This window comes from Thunnus thynnus, chromosome 2, assembly GCF_963924715.1.
Source record: "Thunnus thynnus chromosome 2, fThuThy2.1, whole genome shotgun sequence".
NCBI lineage: Eukaryota > Metazoa > Chordata > Actinopteri > Scombriformes > Scombridae > Thunnus > Thunnus thynnus.
Window position 1 is genome coordinate 23330673 of NC_089518.1, and position 16972 is coordinate 23347644.

General features: G+C 40.0%; 1 protein-coding gene across 7 annotated transcripts in view; it reads left to right on the forward strand.

Moving 5' to 3' along the window:
• Positions 1 to 693: 693 nt before the first annotated feature.
• Positions 694 to 16972, forward strand: part of agtpbp1 (ATP/GTP binding carboxypeptidase 1) — a 29407-nt gene continuing 13128 nt past the window's right edge. For 2 of the 7 annotated variants that reach the window (XM_067611662.1, XM_067611676.1), the window contains exons 1-15: positions 700 to 844; positions 2204 to 2262; positions 3790 to 3920; positions 9579 to 9646; positions 10170 to 10233; positions 10597 to 10743; positions 10924 to 11055; positions 11281 to 11374; positions 11549 to 11586; positions 11915 to 12123; positions 12238 to 12415; positions 12670 to 12711; positions 13651 to 13751; positions 14533 to 14649; positions 14998 to 15791. In XM_067611662.1, the coding sequence (XP_067467763.1) occupies positions 2231 to 2262; positions 3790 to 3920; positions 9579 to 9646; positions 10170 to 10233; positions 10597 to 10743; positions 10924 to 11055; positions 11281 to 11374; positions 11549 to 11586; positions 11915 to 12123; positions 12238 to 12415; positions 12670 to 12711; positions 13651 to 13751; positions 14533 to 14649; positions 14998 to 15791 (2147 nt within the window). In that variant the 5' untranslated portion in view covers positions 700 to 844; positions 2204 to 2230. Of the gene's footprint in view, positions 845 to 2203; positions 2263 to 3789; positions 3921 to 7677; positions 8014 to 9578; positions 9647 to 10169; positions 10234 to 10596; positions 10744 to 10923; positions 11056 to 11280; positions 11375 to 11548; positions 11587 to 11914; positions 12124 to 12237; positions 12416 to 12669; positions 12712 to 13650; positions 13752 to 14532; positions 14650 to 14997; positions 15792 to 16972 lie in introns of those variants that run through there. The other 5 variants (XM_067611684.1, XM_067611705.1, XM_067611668.1 and 2 more) reach the window with 4 other exon arrangements.

Consider the following 16972-nt stretch of genomic DNA (forward strand, 5'->3'; position numbering starts at 1 on the left):
AATATGTTTTTCTTCTTGTTCCTACAGTTGGATGTTTGAGCTTCATGCAGAATGATGTATGTGTAGAGTTTGACACTACAAGGCTGTTTTTGCATTCACCTGCTGAAGGTGGAAAGTTTCTCTGTGTTCTTTGAAAATCTAAGTTACAGGGGTGTACCTTTGAGCAGGATTGAACTATTTTGGATGCCAACCCTGGTTCAATATTCAACTTTCACAAATGTAATGTGGAACCTTGAATCCTCCAGTGCACATACACTGAGAATGGACTTTACAGTGAAGTAGGAGACATCTTGTGTCCAGCAGTTAAACTTCTGAAAATGACATTCAGAGATTCTGAATTTTTTAATAAGGAGGAAGGAGTATATGCCATTGTGAAAAATTCTAACCAGGTGAATTAACTTTTGTTTTTGGAAAAACACGTCAGACACAAATTATTATTCAAAGCAGTGTTTTTATATGTCTTAAAACATGTCAGGAGAGGACCTTTAACATTTTTTGGACTGTAGATAAAGAAAATTAAAAAAAGACAGTTCTTACTAGCCCCACTAAAAGGCTTACAGCTTAAAATCCTGCCAATGTGGCAGTACAACAATATTAGTGTTGAATTTGGTGAAGAAGTCTAGGGTGCATTTACTTTACACTGAGGCTGTAAATCTCGTCTTTTGTGTGCCTAAAACCTCGGGGAGAAACGTATTCTCGCGATGCTTTGTGACAGTTGGGGCTGATCTCATCACAACATCATCAGGGCGTTTCAGACAGTAGCAGACCCCCTTACCCAGAATTTGGCCCACCCTAAACAGGACGACAGCTCCTTTCCATGCAGGTTTGCAAAATCCTCTGTCTTGTAAGTATTATAGAGACCGTCTGCTGTAGCTAACGTCACCTAGTTACTCTTTATTTAGCTGCACTGTTAGCCGTTAGCTAGCCTGCTCTTGTCGCAGACAGGCGGCCGTTAACTAATGAGTGACTAGTCCAGCAGGTGCAGCGGGCACCAGCCTCAGCTAGGTTACCTAACTTAGCAAATAAAATAGTCTTGGCTTGCTTTTTACTTTGCTAACAATAGCATTCACTAAATTCCCGTTATGACTGTAGCTGCCGTCTTTCTTAAATGGATTTAGGATTGTGGTTTGTGGAAGGAGACAGGCTAACTTACCATCTGTCCTGTTTAAGCTGGCCTCCACAACATGACCCCTGGCAATTTACAGTTTTGAAGATAACATCAAATAGATTATTCCTAACACAATGAAGGCTCATTGTGGTCTGACATCTTATCTACGGCGTTACCTTAAATTCCTCAGATGCGGTCATCTGGTTGTACCTGTCTAGGGAGAGCCTGCAGGGTTTTGGAAAAGCTTTACTGAGCAGCTAAGCTCAGATTTAAATTGCTTAATTGAAAGCTTTATTTTAAATTGGAAACATCTTTCTGTTGTGTGGTGCTGTTTCTAGCGTTTTTTTTTATTTTTTATTTTTGGGTTAAATCGTTTTAATATCATCACTTTCATTATAAAATTTTATCATTGTAAAAATGCTATATAAACAAACTTGTATTTTTTATCTGGTGCTAGTAGCTGTGTACTGAATTGATAGCTTTAAATATGACTGCTGTGTTGCTTTTTGCTTTTATTTCTCTTTACCTCAGCTCATAAATGCTCCTGTATTCACTTGTCTGACCTAATCTAAAACTGTTGGAAGACATGTAATTATGTAATGCATTAAACTGTTGCTTATGTCACTTGCTGCGCTTTCTTGCTGAATGCTGCTGTATTCCTTTCTAAACCTCGTGTTCAAATTACCTTGTATGCAGCTCTTTTGTTTCTAGACATCTGAGATCTACAACATGTAGGGTAGCCCCCTTTGTTTTCTTTAAATCAGTCAGGAGGTATCTGATTGTAGTTGTGTCCTGGTACAGTGGATATGAGTCATTTATCTGTAGCTGCAGTCTATCTCAGCACCCACTGCTGGGCAGGGTACACCCTGGCTTACACAGATGGGCAGACCCACACATTCACAGCTAGTTTGGATTTCTTGACATCTGATTTTGGCATAGCTGCAGGGCTGACTAAAGCCTGAGACTAAAACAGAGTGAGTTCACTTGGATTTCATTTGGCACACAGAGCAAAGGTTGATTATACTCATTTCTAAAATTGTACAGCATGTTTACGCTTGTGCTTTTTTTTTTGTCTTTATTTTCTCTCTCTTGCAGACGACATGAAATGTTGATGTAGTAAAAATGAACAAACCCAAAATGGCCACAGAGAAAGGGTGAGTTGATTTGCCATTCAGCAGCAAACAAATGCAATTTCATATGCATACAGACACATGCAGGATGTCCTCTGTCACAACCATCTGGTCTCTCTCTCTCTCTCTCTCTCTCTCTCTCTCTCTCTCTCTCTCTCTCTCTCTCTCTCTCTCTCTCTCTCTCTCAATTCAATGAGGCTTTATTGGCATGACCATATTGAAGTACAGTATTGCCAAAGCACATTGTATAAGGTAATACAATCAGGGCAAACAGGTTTTAACATACAAACAATAAAGCATTATGTTAACATTATAGTTCAAAAACAACAACCATGTTAACAATATTTTGCAATGCAAATATACAATAATTGTCTCTCTCTCTCTCTCTCTCTCTCTCTCTCTCTGTCCCACCCTCCCTCTTTGAAGGGATTCTGCTCTTGCACTATTTTAACTTTTAACTCCCTTTGCACTAGTGTTTCTCCATGCTGTTTGTCTTCTTGTTGAGAGAGCGTGTTCCTGCAACACAGCACTGTGTGCAGATAATTACATCGTCTTGCTTAAAACATCCTTAAGTACTTGTCATGATGACTAAAGTAATAACACTTGTCATAAATGCAGAGCCAATAGACTTGGAAAAACCTCTCAGTGTATTTGTCCTATCAACTGTCAATATTTATACTTTGTTCATTCTGTAGTTAATCTCTGTTCATCTATGTGACTGATGCAATGTGTTTATTTAGGCTGTACCTCTCTCTCAGTGTTTTACTTTGTTCATACTTGCATCACTTTTTTCATCATTCTTTACATTTTTCCGTTTTTCTTTTTCTGTCTCTCCTTGGCCTCCCCTCTCTCCTTATTTATGTGTCTTTATAAGGACATAGGAGAAACTCCGCTCCACTGGGTACAATCACAGAGTTTTCATTCTCTTCCCCCCATGTTTGCCGTTGCTGTACCAACAACTGACCTCTAACCTCGTGTTTCCAGCTGACCGCCACTGAGCTAATTTTATAGGATGGGTCACTATCCCACAAGTAGTGAAGCAGAAGGAGACGGCCTTAACAGTCAGTTTTGTAATGAATAATGGAACAGAGTTCATAAAGGGGAACTTCAGCTGTGTTTAAACATGGTCTGCCATCATCTTAACAGTGTGCTTTTTTACAGAGAGGACTGTTTTTTTTTTTGTTGGATGTTTCTATAAATAAAACATTTGACTAAATATGACTTCTTAGCACATGCTATATGTTTGTCTCTCAGTCTGAACTACTTTGAAACACTTGTATGATAACACTGACTCATTGTTCTCTTATAGTCCTAGACAAAGAGCACATGTTTTGTAGCTCATGCGTTATAGCATCCACTCATTTTATTGTAAATGATGCATCATGTTGCTCAGACTGATCTCCGTTCCCTCCACATGGACTTAAATGTGCAACTTCCTTATTTATTATCCTTTGTCCAAATACCTATACAGGAATTCATTTAGAATTAAAATCATCCTGTTACATAAATTCTCTCTAAAGGTACCATGTGTGTCTGTATATGTGTTGCCAGTGTCCCCAGTAACTCCAGGGTACTCATGCTCCTGGGTCAACTGGAGAGGATGAATGGAGAGGCCATGGGGAGGGATGCTGAGATGGCACGACAGGTCACTGCAAAGATACTTCATCTCATACAGACACAAGGTGAGAGCAAACCACCGACACACACACACACAAAATAACCTGCAATCTCCTGTTTTCAAACTGCAACAATAGACATTAGCCTAAGTTAATCAATTTATTTGTTCATAGACAAAGCAGTGATATCTTTAACTAAGTGTGATACAATTTCTGCATTATGCTCATGGATTATAATACATTTTCTAAAACAATAAGGTGGATTTATGGATAAAAACGCTCTCTTGGTTTGTTTTGCCATCATATATGCAATATATAATACAATAGAAAGTTAGATAGACACTAATACTTCACCTCCACACATCTCCAATAAATGTGGCATGACCAACACCCATATACTCCATCACAGTGTTTGGTCAAAGCAATAATCATTTCAGGTCTTGTGATTTATATTATTGGCCACGCTAACTGGCATTCAGCACAAAAACCTACACATAGTCAGCATGTTGATTTAAAGTGTCTTGATGCAAAGCTTAAACTAGTCTGGTCGAGTTGATTAATAAACTGAACAGTCCCTCCAGGATTTTGCAGAGTTTCTTTGTGATTGTTGCGATCAAAAATGCTTGATTTTGCAGTGGCTTTTCTCAAAAATTGTGATGCAAAGTTTTATATGATTTATATTAATTTATAATTTATATGCAGTTTCTTGAATGGCCACTTGAGGCTCCAAAAGCGAGTCAATCCCCGTAGACTCCCATGTTAAAACCCCCAACTTTACAGCAGAAATAAACATGTTTACAGCCTGGTACAAAAAACAGTTTTGGTCTCTGTAGCTAATCTCCCCTTTCATGACAAGAGTATGGGAGATGAATTTTTTTTAATAATATGCCTGTTAAAATGTCATTAAGCCGTAAACTTATGCATAAAAAAGTTGCAATTTTTTTCCCCCCTTTGGTAGCCTGATTCTCATGATAAGGCCAAATTTCCCATAAACCCCACCGCTTCCTGTTTTGCTGTTTTTTCCAGTCAATGGCTTGGAGTTTGTTTTGATGATGAGAGGAGAGGTTGAAGAGCCTTGCTAACTGTAAATGAGGAGTTAATAAAGCAAGTTTTGTTTGGAAAGGCTTACTTTGTGCCGTAATGGCTTAAACAAATCTCTGTGAATCCGACCTGGTCGCACACAATATCAATAGAAAATAGAGGATATTGATGGACTCATTGCAATTGTCTTTCATTCTCATCACAAGGTATGGACATTAAATTTATAATGATATATTGATGCCCTCCCCCTCTTTCTTTCTCTCTCAACCCAACCGGTCAAAGCAGATGGCTGCCCACCTAGAGCCCGGTTCTGCTTGAGGTTTCTACCCGTTAAAGGGGAGTTTTTCCTTGCTGCTGTTTGCAAGTGCTTGCTCACGGGGGAATTGTTGGGTTTCAGTAAATTTAAGAGTATGGTCTAGACCTGCTCTGAGATGACTTTTGTTATGATTTGGCACTATATAAATAAAACTGAATTGAATTGAACTGAATGTCAGCATCTTCTAGTATCACCTTTTAATGCACAGAAATTGCAGGAATTTTGCAAAATTGCAAGCCTGCAAATATTGTAGAGATTGGTAGAATTTGCAATCGTAGTTTGCTGGAGGGGCTTACTGAAAACGTGTCCAGTGCAGTTGCTGTGTAAATAGAGATGGGTCAGAGCACCGGTAGTCAACGTGTGGATGGATTGACAGAGTGTCCCCTGAACTGGTTCTCTGATTACTCTTTTGAAAGGAGAGCGAACAAGAAGATCTCATAGCAGAAGAAGGCATTGTTTCGCATCACTGTGTAGAACAGACTGAAACATGAGTGTGTTAACAGGGTGCCTCTCTGCTGGGATGATTAAAAATCTTTGATACAAGTGACATCTAGTGCTAAATCAGTTAGTCAATTAATTGATTAGTCAACTGACTGAAAATTTTTAACACTTTTGAGAATCTTTTAAGTAAATAGTCAAGGAAAAATACAAAACTTTCTCTGGTTCCAACCTATGAAATGTGAGGTTGCTGCTTTTCTCAGGTTATTATAATTGTACATTGAAAATCTTTGGGTTCTGTACTGTTGGTCAGACAAAACAAACAATTTAAATATGTCACCTTGTACTGTGGGACATTGTTACTTCGCGTTTTTACTATTTTATTCATTGATTAATTACTCCTTTCAATCTCAGGCCAAAAACTGCATTACGTTCTTTGATAAAAATGCATATTCTTAGAATTCTTGAAGTGTCAAATATGATGGCTCATTTGCAGAACAGTAATCCAACTAATCAGGGAAATATGCAAGCTTGTTGGTGTAACTAAAAGAAATGATGGGCTCAGAACAGGCTCATAGCTGTAAAAGTACAATAACAAACATTTACTCAGAGTAACTTTTACTCAAGTCAATCCATGTCACTACAGTAATCTCTTTGACTTCACAGGGCTCAAGGCTCAACACCTATGATGTGAATAACTTACTAAAGCATTATAACCAATAAAATAACACAGGCACTGTTTAGTAAACTCTTTAAAGCCCCCATTAATGAGAATGGGACACAACCAAACTGTTATGCATATTTGTTGCTTGGATCCAATAACAATACGGGAGGAATCACAACCAAGTATGATAGCTAATTTTGCTCATAAGGATCATAACTATTGATATGTTGACAGATTGTGAGACACATGTGGACGTTAGGCTGGAACTGGAAGGGTTAATGGAAAGAATAATCAAATAATTGACAGAATAATCAGTAATGAAAGTAATTGTTAGTTACAGACTTACTCATTAATCAAAGTCCATTGAGTAGTTATTTTTTACTCAAAGGAAGAATAACTGCTGGAACTCAGGAAAAATGATGAAAAATGTTTGCTACAAGAACTGTATGTTTCCCCATGAGGATGTTAAACCACAAACTCCATACTTATAGTTGTCGCTCATAGATTAACTTAGACTCAAGGTAGTGGCACTAAAGCATTTTCAGTGTGGATTTTTTTAAAGGGCACTTATAATCACTTGAGTCAATCTGTAGTGGAAGCTACAGTGTGAATGAAGAATTCTGTTGAATAATTACGTTGTATTTTGAGCCTAGAGGCATCCTAAACATTGTGCTTTGAATTGCTTCCCTCTCACTTTTCCTGAATTTCGTCATTCCTCTTCCTACAATCCATTCCTTCCTCCCCCTTCAAAGGAGACTAGCGGTTAATCCATCATGACTGATGGGCACAGTGGAAAGGCTTCTGTCTGTGACCCTTTCAATCATGATATATCAGCTGTTCCTCTCTCATCAGCTGCTCGGCTGTATGTCACACTCTGTCTGCAGCCTCAACTTGAGATGTGTATGAGTTTGACGTTTAGGCTGAAGCGGGGGGTCTATGACCCTTCGCAGTAATTTTACACCCCAGGAGGGGCTTTGCTGTACTGTCTCATGTTCAGAGTCTTTGGAGGTTAGTGGGCAGTCGAGGGATATCAAGAGAAAGAACAAGGATGATGGAAAGAAAGGAAAGTCACGAGTTGTGGGTGGATCTACATCTGATGAAAAGATAAAAGAAAAGATACAAAAGAATTGTGTTTTGGTTTAGTTTAGTGGAGAATCAGTTCAGTTTTAGAGGCAGCGTTTCTCTTTTTTTCACTCTCATGTGCTATCAGAAATTCAGTGTCAGTTTTCATTTTGGAGTATGGCAGCTCTAGTTTTTCCACCCAGTGCTGTGTAGGAGAAAGGGAGAGGCAAGAGAAAGAGCAGAGCAGGCATGAGAGGTATACAGTTATCAGTTTGGTGGTTTAGTTTCTGGTGGCGTGCTAGGGGAGGTGCTGATTACTAGGTTCATAGATTCCTGCCCTCATAGCTCAGTGTTTTGGAGCTGGAAGATGGAGTAGATGAACTAGTCTCAGAAGGACAGAGGAATACCAGTGAAATATTTGAGAGTGATTTGCCTTTTGGTTTCATGTAGATTATCAAACAGTCAAACGTTTAGATTCACACTGCAGACAATCATTGCACAGTTTTGGGTCTCCAAAGGCAAAGAAGTTGGGAATTTGGGAAAAAAGGCTCTGATAAACTTTGAGTTATTTACCTATGAAATGGAGCACCGCTACACCAGGAAATACTCTCAATCTGTGGTCTACCCGGACTCACCAGGTAGGATTCAAAATGATGAAAGATACAAGAATAGCTTGAGGTAGGCTATATTTAACTTGTCGAAAATAGAGATAATGTAATGCTTTTGTGAAAATCCATGCAAATTCAAGGGGCACTTTTTGTTTTCAAATACTTCAGATATTTTATTTTCCTCGGGTCAGGTGAGGACTGGGAGTGGAAATTAGAACAGCTCTATGCTACAGCTCTGTTATTTATGTGCAGCCCTTTTTAGCAATCAGCCTTAGTTGACTAATAGCTGCAATCACAAGAAAAGTAATAAGTGATGGGTAATGAGTTAAATTATCACTACAGTTATTACAATCTAATGGTTATTGTGCAGATCTTCTTTACTTTTGAATGGTGATTTCTACTTTTTTGTCACTCTGAATTAAGCTGTAATTTTTTAAGCACTATTCATGCACACTCTAAATGCCCAATATGAAAATGGTTAGAATTGCAGCAAATAATCATTACTTATCATTATTATTAAATATTTTTCAGTAATGCTTCTTTGGGTATCCTCTCCTTGTTTTGTTTTTGATGATTAGTGTTGAAATGCCATTCTGTTTTGAAGAGCTTTAAAAAGTCTGGCATGGCAGAAATGTGTTACAGGTTTACTGCTCTCCAAGTCTCTGACATGTGTGTATGTGTTCACACACCCATGCACATAGTTGTGCGAGTGTGTTTGTGGAAAATGTGGGCGTGTGTACTCACATCAGTTGTGTTTCTGGTCTATAATTGAACTTTCGCATGCTTTTACGGTGAAAGTTCAGAAATCGTGAAGGCTCAATACTTGAAACTTTTCACTTCCATATTCACCTGCACCTGCACCGTCAAAGTGTGCCCCTAATCAGTAACGCCAGACACTCAAAACCTATACGTGTGTAAGATCAACTTCAAGTGATGCAACTTTCCAGCTAGGTTATTTGATATGAACTGAGCACATTGCAGGAGTTTCTTGCCATGGAAAATATCTGACAGTGTGTTTGTATTTCTATCTGGCCTTTCTAGATTTTGTTTATTTTTTTAGAAAATATTTTTTGTCCTCTTATCTATAAACTTTGCTGTTGGTCTCAAGAGGACATTTTTGAAAAGGTTGAAGGAATTCAGTGTCTGTTCCCATCCTGTGTTTGTGTTTGTGGTTGCATTTGCTTCATGAAAGTACAGGACAGGACCACTCACTGACACCTCTTCAAAGAGGACAGGAATCTGTCAGCTCCTAAATTACAGGGCAAACAAAGGGTATGGTTTAAAGAAGTGCGGAAGTGTTGAAAGGAAGCTAAAACAGGCAGAATAGGTTGTAGAGAAATCTTTTTACTTCACATGTTGTTGACAAGGACAGTTTGCAAGAGGAGAATGGCAAAGCTCATATGTGCAGAAACTAACGTTTGACACAATGTAACAATGTGTTCCTCTGATGCAATAGATACAGACAGCCATGCACAGTGGACAGTGCAGGACAACTTGCAGTACCAAGAACAGACCTCACTACGCTTGTGTGAGAAGTTCTGCACAGATGCATGTTTATCTTCACATTTCTGATGCTTTTACCTCATGTGTTACAGAGAAGAGTGGAAAGGAGGTGATGTCCAAAGGCTCCAGTGGCATGGAGGTTATCCTGGCTTCACTGGAGGTGAGCCCACTCATCAACACAACTTTCCATGGTGGTGCAGATCTGTACATAGCAACGCTTAAAACCCACACAGTATTTTTCCTAACTCATCTGGAGTCAGTCAAACTCCAGGTGGAGCTTTTTGAGGGCAGTGAACAGCCTAAGAGGACATGCAGCCCAGGAGGCTCATCTGAGGGCAAAAAGGCACTCAAATCATTGCATGCATGTGCTGTAATTATTAGGATTTTGTATCTACTTTGTATTTTTAGGATAATTTGCACAAAATATGAAACAGTCAGTTCTTTAGAAGATGTACTTCCTTCCCTTTGAGGCGTCTTCTTGATCATATAGACATCCATGTTGTGAGCTTTGCCAGAATAAGCTCTTTGTTTCACATGGCATGCAAAGATATAAAAAAAAAGCATTTGTATGAACAGCTGCTACTGATGTCAGATTGATCAGTGTGTTTGATTGTGAGGCAACTGCACACACTTTTGTAACTAACAATGTATATTGTTTATTGTATTGTGTGTGACTTTGACAGAATACCCGGGATGTCCAGACGACCCTGAACATCCTGTGCATTCTCAGTGAACTGATGACTGTGGGTGAGTAGAATGTCATATCCTGATTTTGAGAGCTGATTGCAATATTTACTCCTTTGCTGGATAATCACCTGGTGGGCACTTGTCATTTGCTAATTTAATCACTGTAGAGGAGTGGTAAACATATTCTAATGGCTTGTGTGACTCAATTTGCAATTCTAGTTAATAGTGATGTGAAATAAATAATAACTTCAGGTGGGACTGATAATGTAATATGTTACTGTTTGTGTTTTCTCTAATTTCCATTGCAAATTCCTGGCTACCTGCCTTCAGCCAATACTTTCTACTGACCCAGTTATTCTGACCCCATTTCATCTATGTTTTCTCACATCTAATGTTTTTTTTATTGGTTGTTTTCTGTGTTAGGCAGAGGTCGAAGGGTGGGAGTATTTGTGTCCAAAGGAGGAACGGGAATATTATTCCAGATTCTGATCACTGCCAGTAAAGATTTGCCTCCCAGTGAGGAACTCATGCTGCAGCTTCATTCACTGCTGGCCAAAGTTGGCCCAAAAGGTAGATTTAATGTCTGTATGTATGTTTGCTTTCATGTCTTTTCTAATTGTTTTGCTATGTTATATGTTCAGAATACCAGATTAATTCAGGTCTATGTTGATAAAACTGCATTGTTATTTAATGTTTTGCAAAAAAAAAGGTTGGAAATCATACTGACCTTTTGAGCCTCTGTGTTTTCAGACAGAAAGTTTGGAGTGAAGGCACGTCTGAGCGGGGCTCTGAACGTCACAGTCAACTTAGTAAAACAGAACCTACAAAATGCCAAGCTGCTTCTGCCCTGTCTGCAGGTTCTCAGGGTTTACTCTGCCAACTGTAAGTCATTTTAAACTTTGAAATACTCTATACTTCTCAAAATGTCACCTTTCTCTCTTTGAGTTCAAGCAGGTCATTATCCAAAAATACTATGTTAATGGTACTGCAGACAGCAAATTGGTAAAAATCCTGTAAATATATACTGGTGTTGTTACCCAGTAGGTGATATTGGATGTTTATTTTTTTACTTTTGCCTGATATCTCCTCATTTATTTGTCTGTAAAGCGGTGAATGCTATTTCAATGGGCAAGAATGGAGTGGTGGAACTTATGCTCAAGATTGTTGCGCCGTACAGCAAGAAGAACACCAGCCTACTCAAGTAAGCAGTTGACTCCGTTAATGGGTCAGCATGAATGTTGTGTAATAACAAACTAGTGACATCTACAAGCTATATCTCCTTGATCTCTTTCTGACAGAGTTTTTTTTTAACATCTGTCATTGACGTTTGTTCAGCAGACCATGTAACCCATTTGCCTTGTGTCTAAATCAACAGGGTAGCTCTGGACGCACTGGGAGCATTGCTCAAATCCAGTGAGTAATTTGCTTTGTAGCATTGACTTTTGACTCTTATGTAGTGTAGCATAGTGATCGTCCATGCAGGAAAGCTCCTTTCTGCCTCATCTCACCTCCATCATTATTAACCCCTTGTCTGTCTGACTGATTTTCTGTTCTGCCTTGGAAGAAAAGACAGTAATTGATCATTCAACATGGATTTCAAATTACCTGACCCCCAACATCCCCCTTGCTATACTTTGCTTTCCTTTTTTACCTCTCCCATGCTTCTCCTCATTCAAGGCTACAGGTGTAAGATGCTCTTTCTCATTGCTTTCTCTGCTCCTTCTTCCACTCCCACATGCAGAAACTAACGCTCGCCGTGCAGTGGATGGCGGCCATGTGCCCATCTTATTAGCACTGTACCTGGATTGGCATCGCAATGACACGCGGCATCGCCACATGCTAATTCGCAAAGGGCTGCTGGTCTGCCTCAGGAACATCACCAACATCAAGCTCGGCAGGAAAGCATTCGTAGAGGCTGATGGCATGAGGATCCTCTACAACTCATCCACCGTGAGTGAGAATGTTACATGCACATGATAAGCAATTAAAGCACACAGGCACAAACACAATCTCGCCTGCACTCTACTTTCCACTTGTGTTTTTTTTTTTTTTTTTTCTCCATAGGAGTGCCTCCCTGTGCGAACTCTGGATCCTCTGGTCAACACTTCAAGTCTAATCATGAGGAAGTGTTTTCCTAAGAACCGTCTGCCTCTGCCCACCATCAAATCAGCCTTCCATTACCAGCTGCCACATGTTCCTGCTGTAGGGCCTGTGGCACAACTGTATAGCCAGCCTCCTGGGGGTGAGAACACAGACATATACACAGAAACACACACACACACACACACACACATCACTAGAGTGTGCCTCAGCTGATCACTGTGTATGTGCACGTCCTTCATCGATTATTACACAGCGTAGACAGACACAAACATACAAATCCAATCCTGCATACACACACACACAGACACACACAAGTAGTGCTTATAATCGCTGGACGGACTAAATTGTTAATGGCGATGCTTTTGACACTGCTACACACAATGTGCCTTACAGGAAGACCAAGTCATCAGCTCTGCAACAAGCCCTTAAAGAAGGGTAAGACGTACGTAAGACACGACTCCATGCTCAGAATACATAGACTCACTCCGTACTGCTTTCTCATTCGCCTCGCTCTCATACTCTACTGTCACTAAACTAACACATCATTGGATTGACGATGTGTAGTGTACATCATGTAGTGCTTGCTTGCTCACTAGTAGACTTGTGTACTTGCACTGTACTCGACTAATTTGCTTCCTACATTGTGTCCACAGGCAGTCTGGTGAAATAACACCTTTTGTCCTCACTGAATCGTATCTGAAACTAAAAAATGTCCAATCAAAATCTTGTTCATGTAGCACTATGCTCAGGGGATCCTGCTTGATGGTGTAGGTGTCCACATATTTTATTTTATTGATTTTCCCCCCTTTGTGTTTTTTCGGAGTGCAAAATCATAGCAAATCATAGTGATATATAGCATATAATTTTTTGACAGCTATAATTGGCCAGTAACTGCCTCAGCCTCAGCACAATGTCCTATTGCTGAATCTGTGTATATTATTTCCAAAAAATATCAGTGGTGTCAGTGAACCTAGCCGTGCACAACAGCGAAACGTTGTAAGCTACTGCTGTTACATCAACTTGTCGGTGAGATCACCAGCTCAGTGTATTTGAAGAAATATACTCAACATTTCTTCTGTCCTCTAAATCTCTCACTCATCTCTTGATCATGGCTGCTCACATCTTTTTGTTAACATTTTCTCTGTTCCCGGCACAGAAATGAAACTCAGTGAGCAAAATCAGCTGAGTTCTATTAAACTGGTTATCTGTCAGTTCTACACAGAAATAATACATTTGTGGGTGACAAAAAAGCCAAATGTAAGGTATGTCAGTTTTAAGGACAGTTCACCTAATAAGTTGTGTGTGTGTGTGTGTGTGTGTGTGTGTGTGTGTGTGTGTGTGTGTGTGTGTGTGTGTGTGTGTGTGTGTACCCAGTGGATGATGTGGTGGATGACAGTGACGATAACGAGGAGATGGAGGCAGACACAGAGAATGACACTGAGAATGAAGAGGATGAAAAGGACCATTGCGCTGCGGTAATGCATTATGGGTTGAACTTACTTAAAAAACTTTAAAATGTTGAGTGTCTTTTCTCTGTACGTTGTTGTAGGTGTTAAACAGAAACAGTGAAGAGTATAGATTTAAGATCAAACTCAGAGTTGTGATATATACGTAATGTAATTGTCCCTAATCGGCTAAAGGACATTAATTCATTAGTAGACCATTTGATGAAAAACCTCAGCCGTTATGTTTCTGTTATTGATATTTGAGGGCTTTTTCATTATACAAGATTGAATCTCCAGAGATTGTCATTTAATGATTGAACTTATATGTGTCAGGATTTTATCTGGAGCTGATATTGATATAGTCCAGTTGCACTACTCTAACTTTCCAACAGAGGGCAGTCATAACTCACCAACCACAAACCACCAACTAGTGCCAAACAAACACTATGCCAAACACGCCAACAGTGTCTGACACGAGGCCATTACTGATATAATCAAAACACTGTTCTGTCCGAACAGATTATGAGTAAGAAAGGGACTTTTCCGCTCAAGAAATTTTCAGGGTTTACAAAATCCCCCCCCAGAATAAACACAAAATACTGATGCTGATTTCAAGTCATGCAAAATAAGTGTGTTTTGGTGGGTTTTTTTACACAAGATTTACAATTTTCTCATTAGCTGTAGTTCTTTTTTCCTTTTATCCTCCATCTTAAAATCATCAGACCAGCAGACTTGAGCAGAACCACAGAACACACTGTCTGAAGTTTGCATTTAAACAAATGTGTTTGCTCCTTTGTGTCCTTTCCATCAGAATGATGACATAGAGACAGACTTAAACAAGCTGCATCCCAAAAAGAGCCCCAGCCGTCCTTTTGAGGAGTTGAGGGTCTATGAGCGATTCTTCTTGGAGCTATCTGAAGACTTCCAGGTCAGCATTTTGAGCACATGGTAACATGATTTTTCTGTTGAAAAATGTACCAAAACATCCATTTAAACCAATATGAATTCAAGCTGACTACAGCCTATTGGTTCATTATCAGCATAAGGCAGTTTGGTCTTTTCAAAGTATTAGTTTACTAGGAGAAAAGCGTCAGCTTTGTTGGTATAGTTGTAACATATAATGTGTACTGATAAAATCTTTTTGGCTCACAATCAGTATTCTTGTGTGTCAGTGTGTAAGAATAAATAAGTATGAAACAGACATTGTCTACAACACGACCACATGTAAAAGAAAAACTATCAACGTATCTTACATCAGTGTATCTGATTCTTACAGGGGTATAACTTTGAATGCTCCAGGAGTGCCTCCACCACATCCTCATCATCATCCTTCTCCTCATCATCAGCCTCAACTCGATCCACTCGGCCAATCATAGTGCCCACAGCTCAAGCCCTGTCCCCAAAGCATGTCCCCACACCAAGCTCTCAGGAGGATTGCAAACCAACCAAAGGACAACAAACGCAGCCGCCTCCCTCTGCTCCAGCTCCTACTCCTCCTACTCCCCCTGCTCCTCTAACACCTTTAGAACTGGACACAATCCACCTCACCAAGGACCAAGACAAAAAAGAGGAGGCCCACATTCCTTCCCCAGAAACACATTCGACCTTGTCCTCCCTCGGCAGGCCTCCTCCCCAAGGGCAGAGGATAGATCAGGAACTAGCACATGTGTTGGAGTGTGTCTCTCTAGAAGGGGAGGGACCTCTAAACGCAGAAGAAGTAAAAGGAGTCAAACAAGAAGGATCTCCAGTCAATGCTACAAGACACATACAGTCTCCTCTGCTTTTGGGAGGTATCGCTAACCGTCGTGTGGGAGGAGGAGGAGGCAGCAGTACCTGGGGTTCAGATTGTGGTTCGGAGGGTCCTGAGGATGAGGGAGGGGAAGGAGCAGTTTTGGAGGTACCAGACACGGCCCTGCTCCTCCCGCTGCATGACCCTGACCTTTACGTGGAGATGGTGAAGGGAACACATTCTGTACCCCAGTATGCTGAAGTGGCTTACCCAGATTACTTTGGCCATGTGGCCCCAACATTTAGAGAACACCTTCTTGAGAGAGTTTATGGTGTACAGAGGTGAGACATTCTTAGCAAAAGTCATTTAAAGTGTGCAAATTGAAAAAGATATACAGATTATAGTAATGTTAGCTGTAAATCAGCAATCATGCATTTAAAGGTTCTATATATAAGAATCATAATTATTATTATTATTAGGGATGCACATGGTAACATGATTTTTCTGAGTAAAAATGTACCAGTCAGTCCCTCCCCCCTGCTGTACGTGCACACACTGGCTCACACACCAACACTCACACAGAGGCTCCTGCTGTGCTGTGGCCACTGGCCAGTAGTGATGCGGTCAGGGTTTTTTAATACCCGCACCCACCCGACGCATTATGAGAGCCAATCCGCACCACCCAACCTGCAAAAATATGCGTTAATCAACCACTCAGACCTGACCCACAAACCACCAACTGTGTTTACTAAGCACTGGTAGGCTCAGCATGCTGTGGCCCAGGGAGCAACACGCTGCCATTTTGTTGTGAAATGTGTGGTGGTCGACGGAGGCAGCGAGCCATCTCAACTTCCCAAAAAACAAGGTACTGTAGCTGGCATGGTTAGGCGGCTAGCCACCATCCAACCTGGTGGGTAACAGAGCTGGAGAGCCAATATCTGCAGGGTGTTTCTAGTCGGATAAGTTAACACAGTTTTTGTTGTGGTTGCCAGTCGTTTGTTGACATTAGCGGGAGAGAGGCAAGGCACTCGGGAGCATGCAAAAACTTCACATCCTTTGGATTTTCATGAACAAAAAGTCCAGAGTCCCTCACATAGAAATTATTCCACAGGCTGACATAGGCAACTGAGAAAGTCGGGGAAGGTGTCATTTTTTAAGTTATGTTACCCGTTCACTCACTGGCAATGAAAAACAATTAATACATGTAAATTGCTTCACAATTCTTATATATAGAACCTTTAAAAGGAAGAGAATAAAACTGAAAAAGGGAATAAACTACAATGTATTACCATTTTTTCCATGCCAGAAAATATATATATATATAACCAGATTTAGTGAAAATATTTTGTATTTGGAATAGTTTGAAGCTGTACAAGATTTTTTAGCTGCACTATTTAAAACTTGACTTTCAGGGCTCCAGACAGACCTTTTTAATAAGTAGGTTTTAGAATTGTCAGGCATTATTTGCATAAATTTACAAATTGCTATCATGTGGTCTCATTCTGAGGTGCTGCAAGACAAT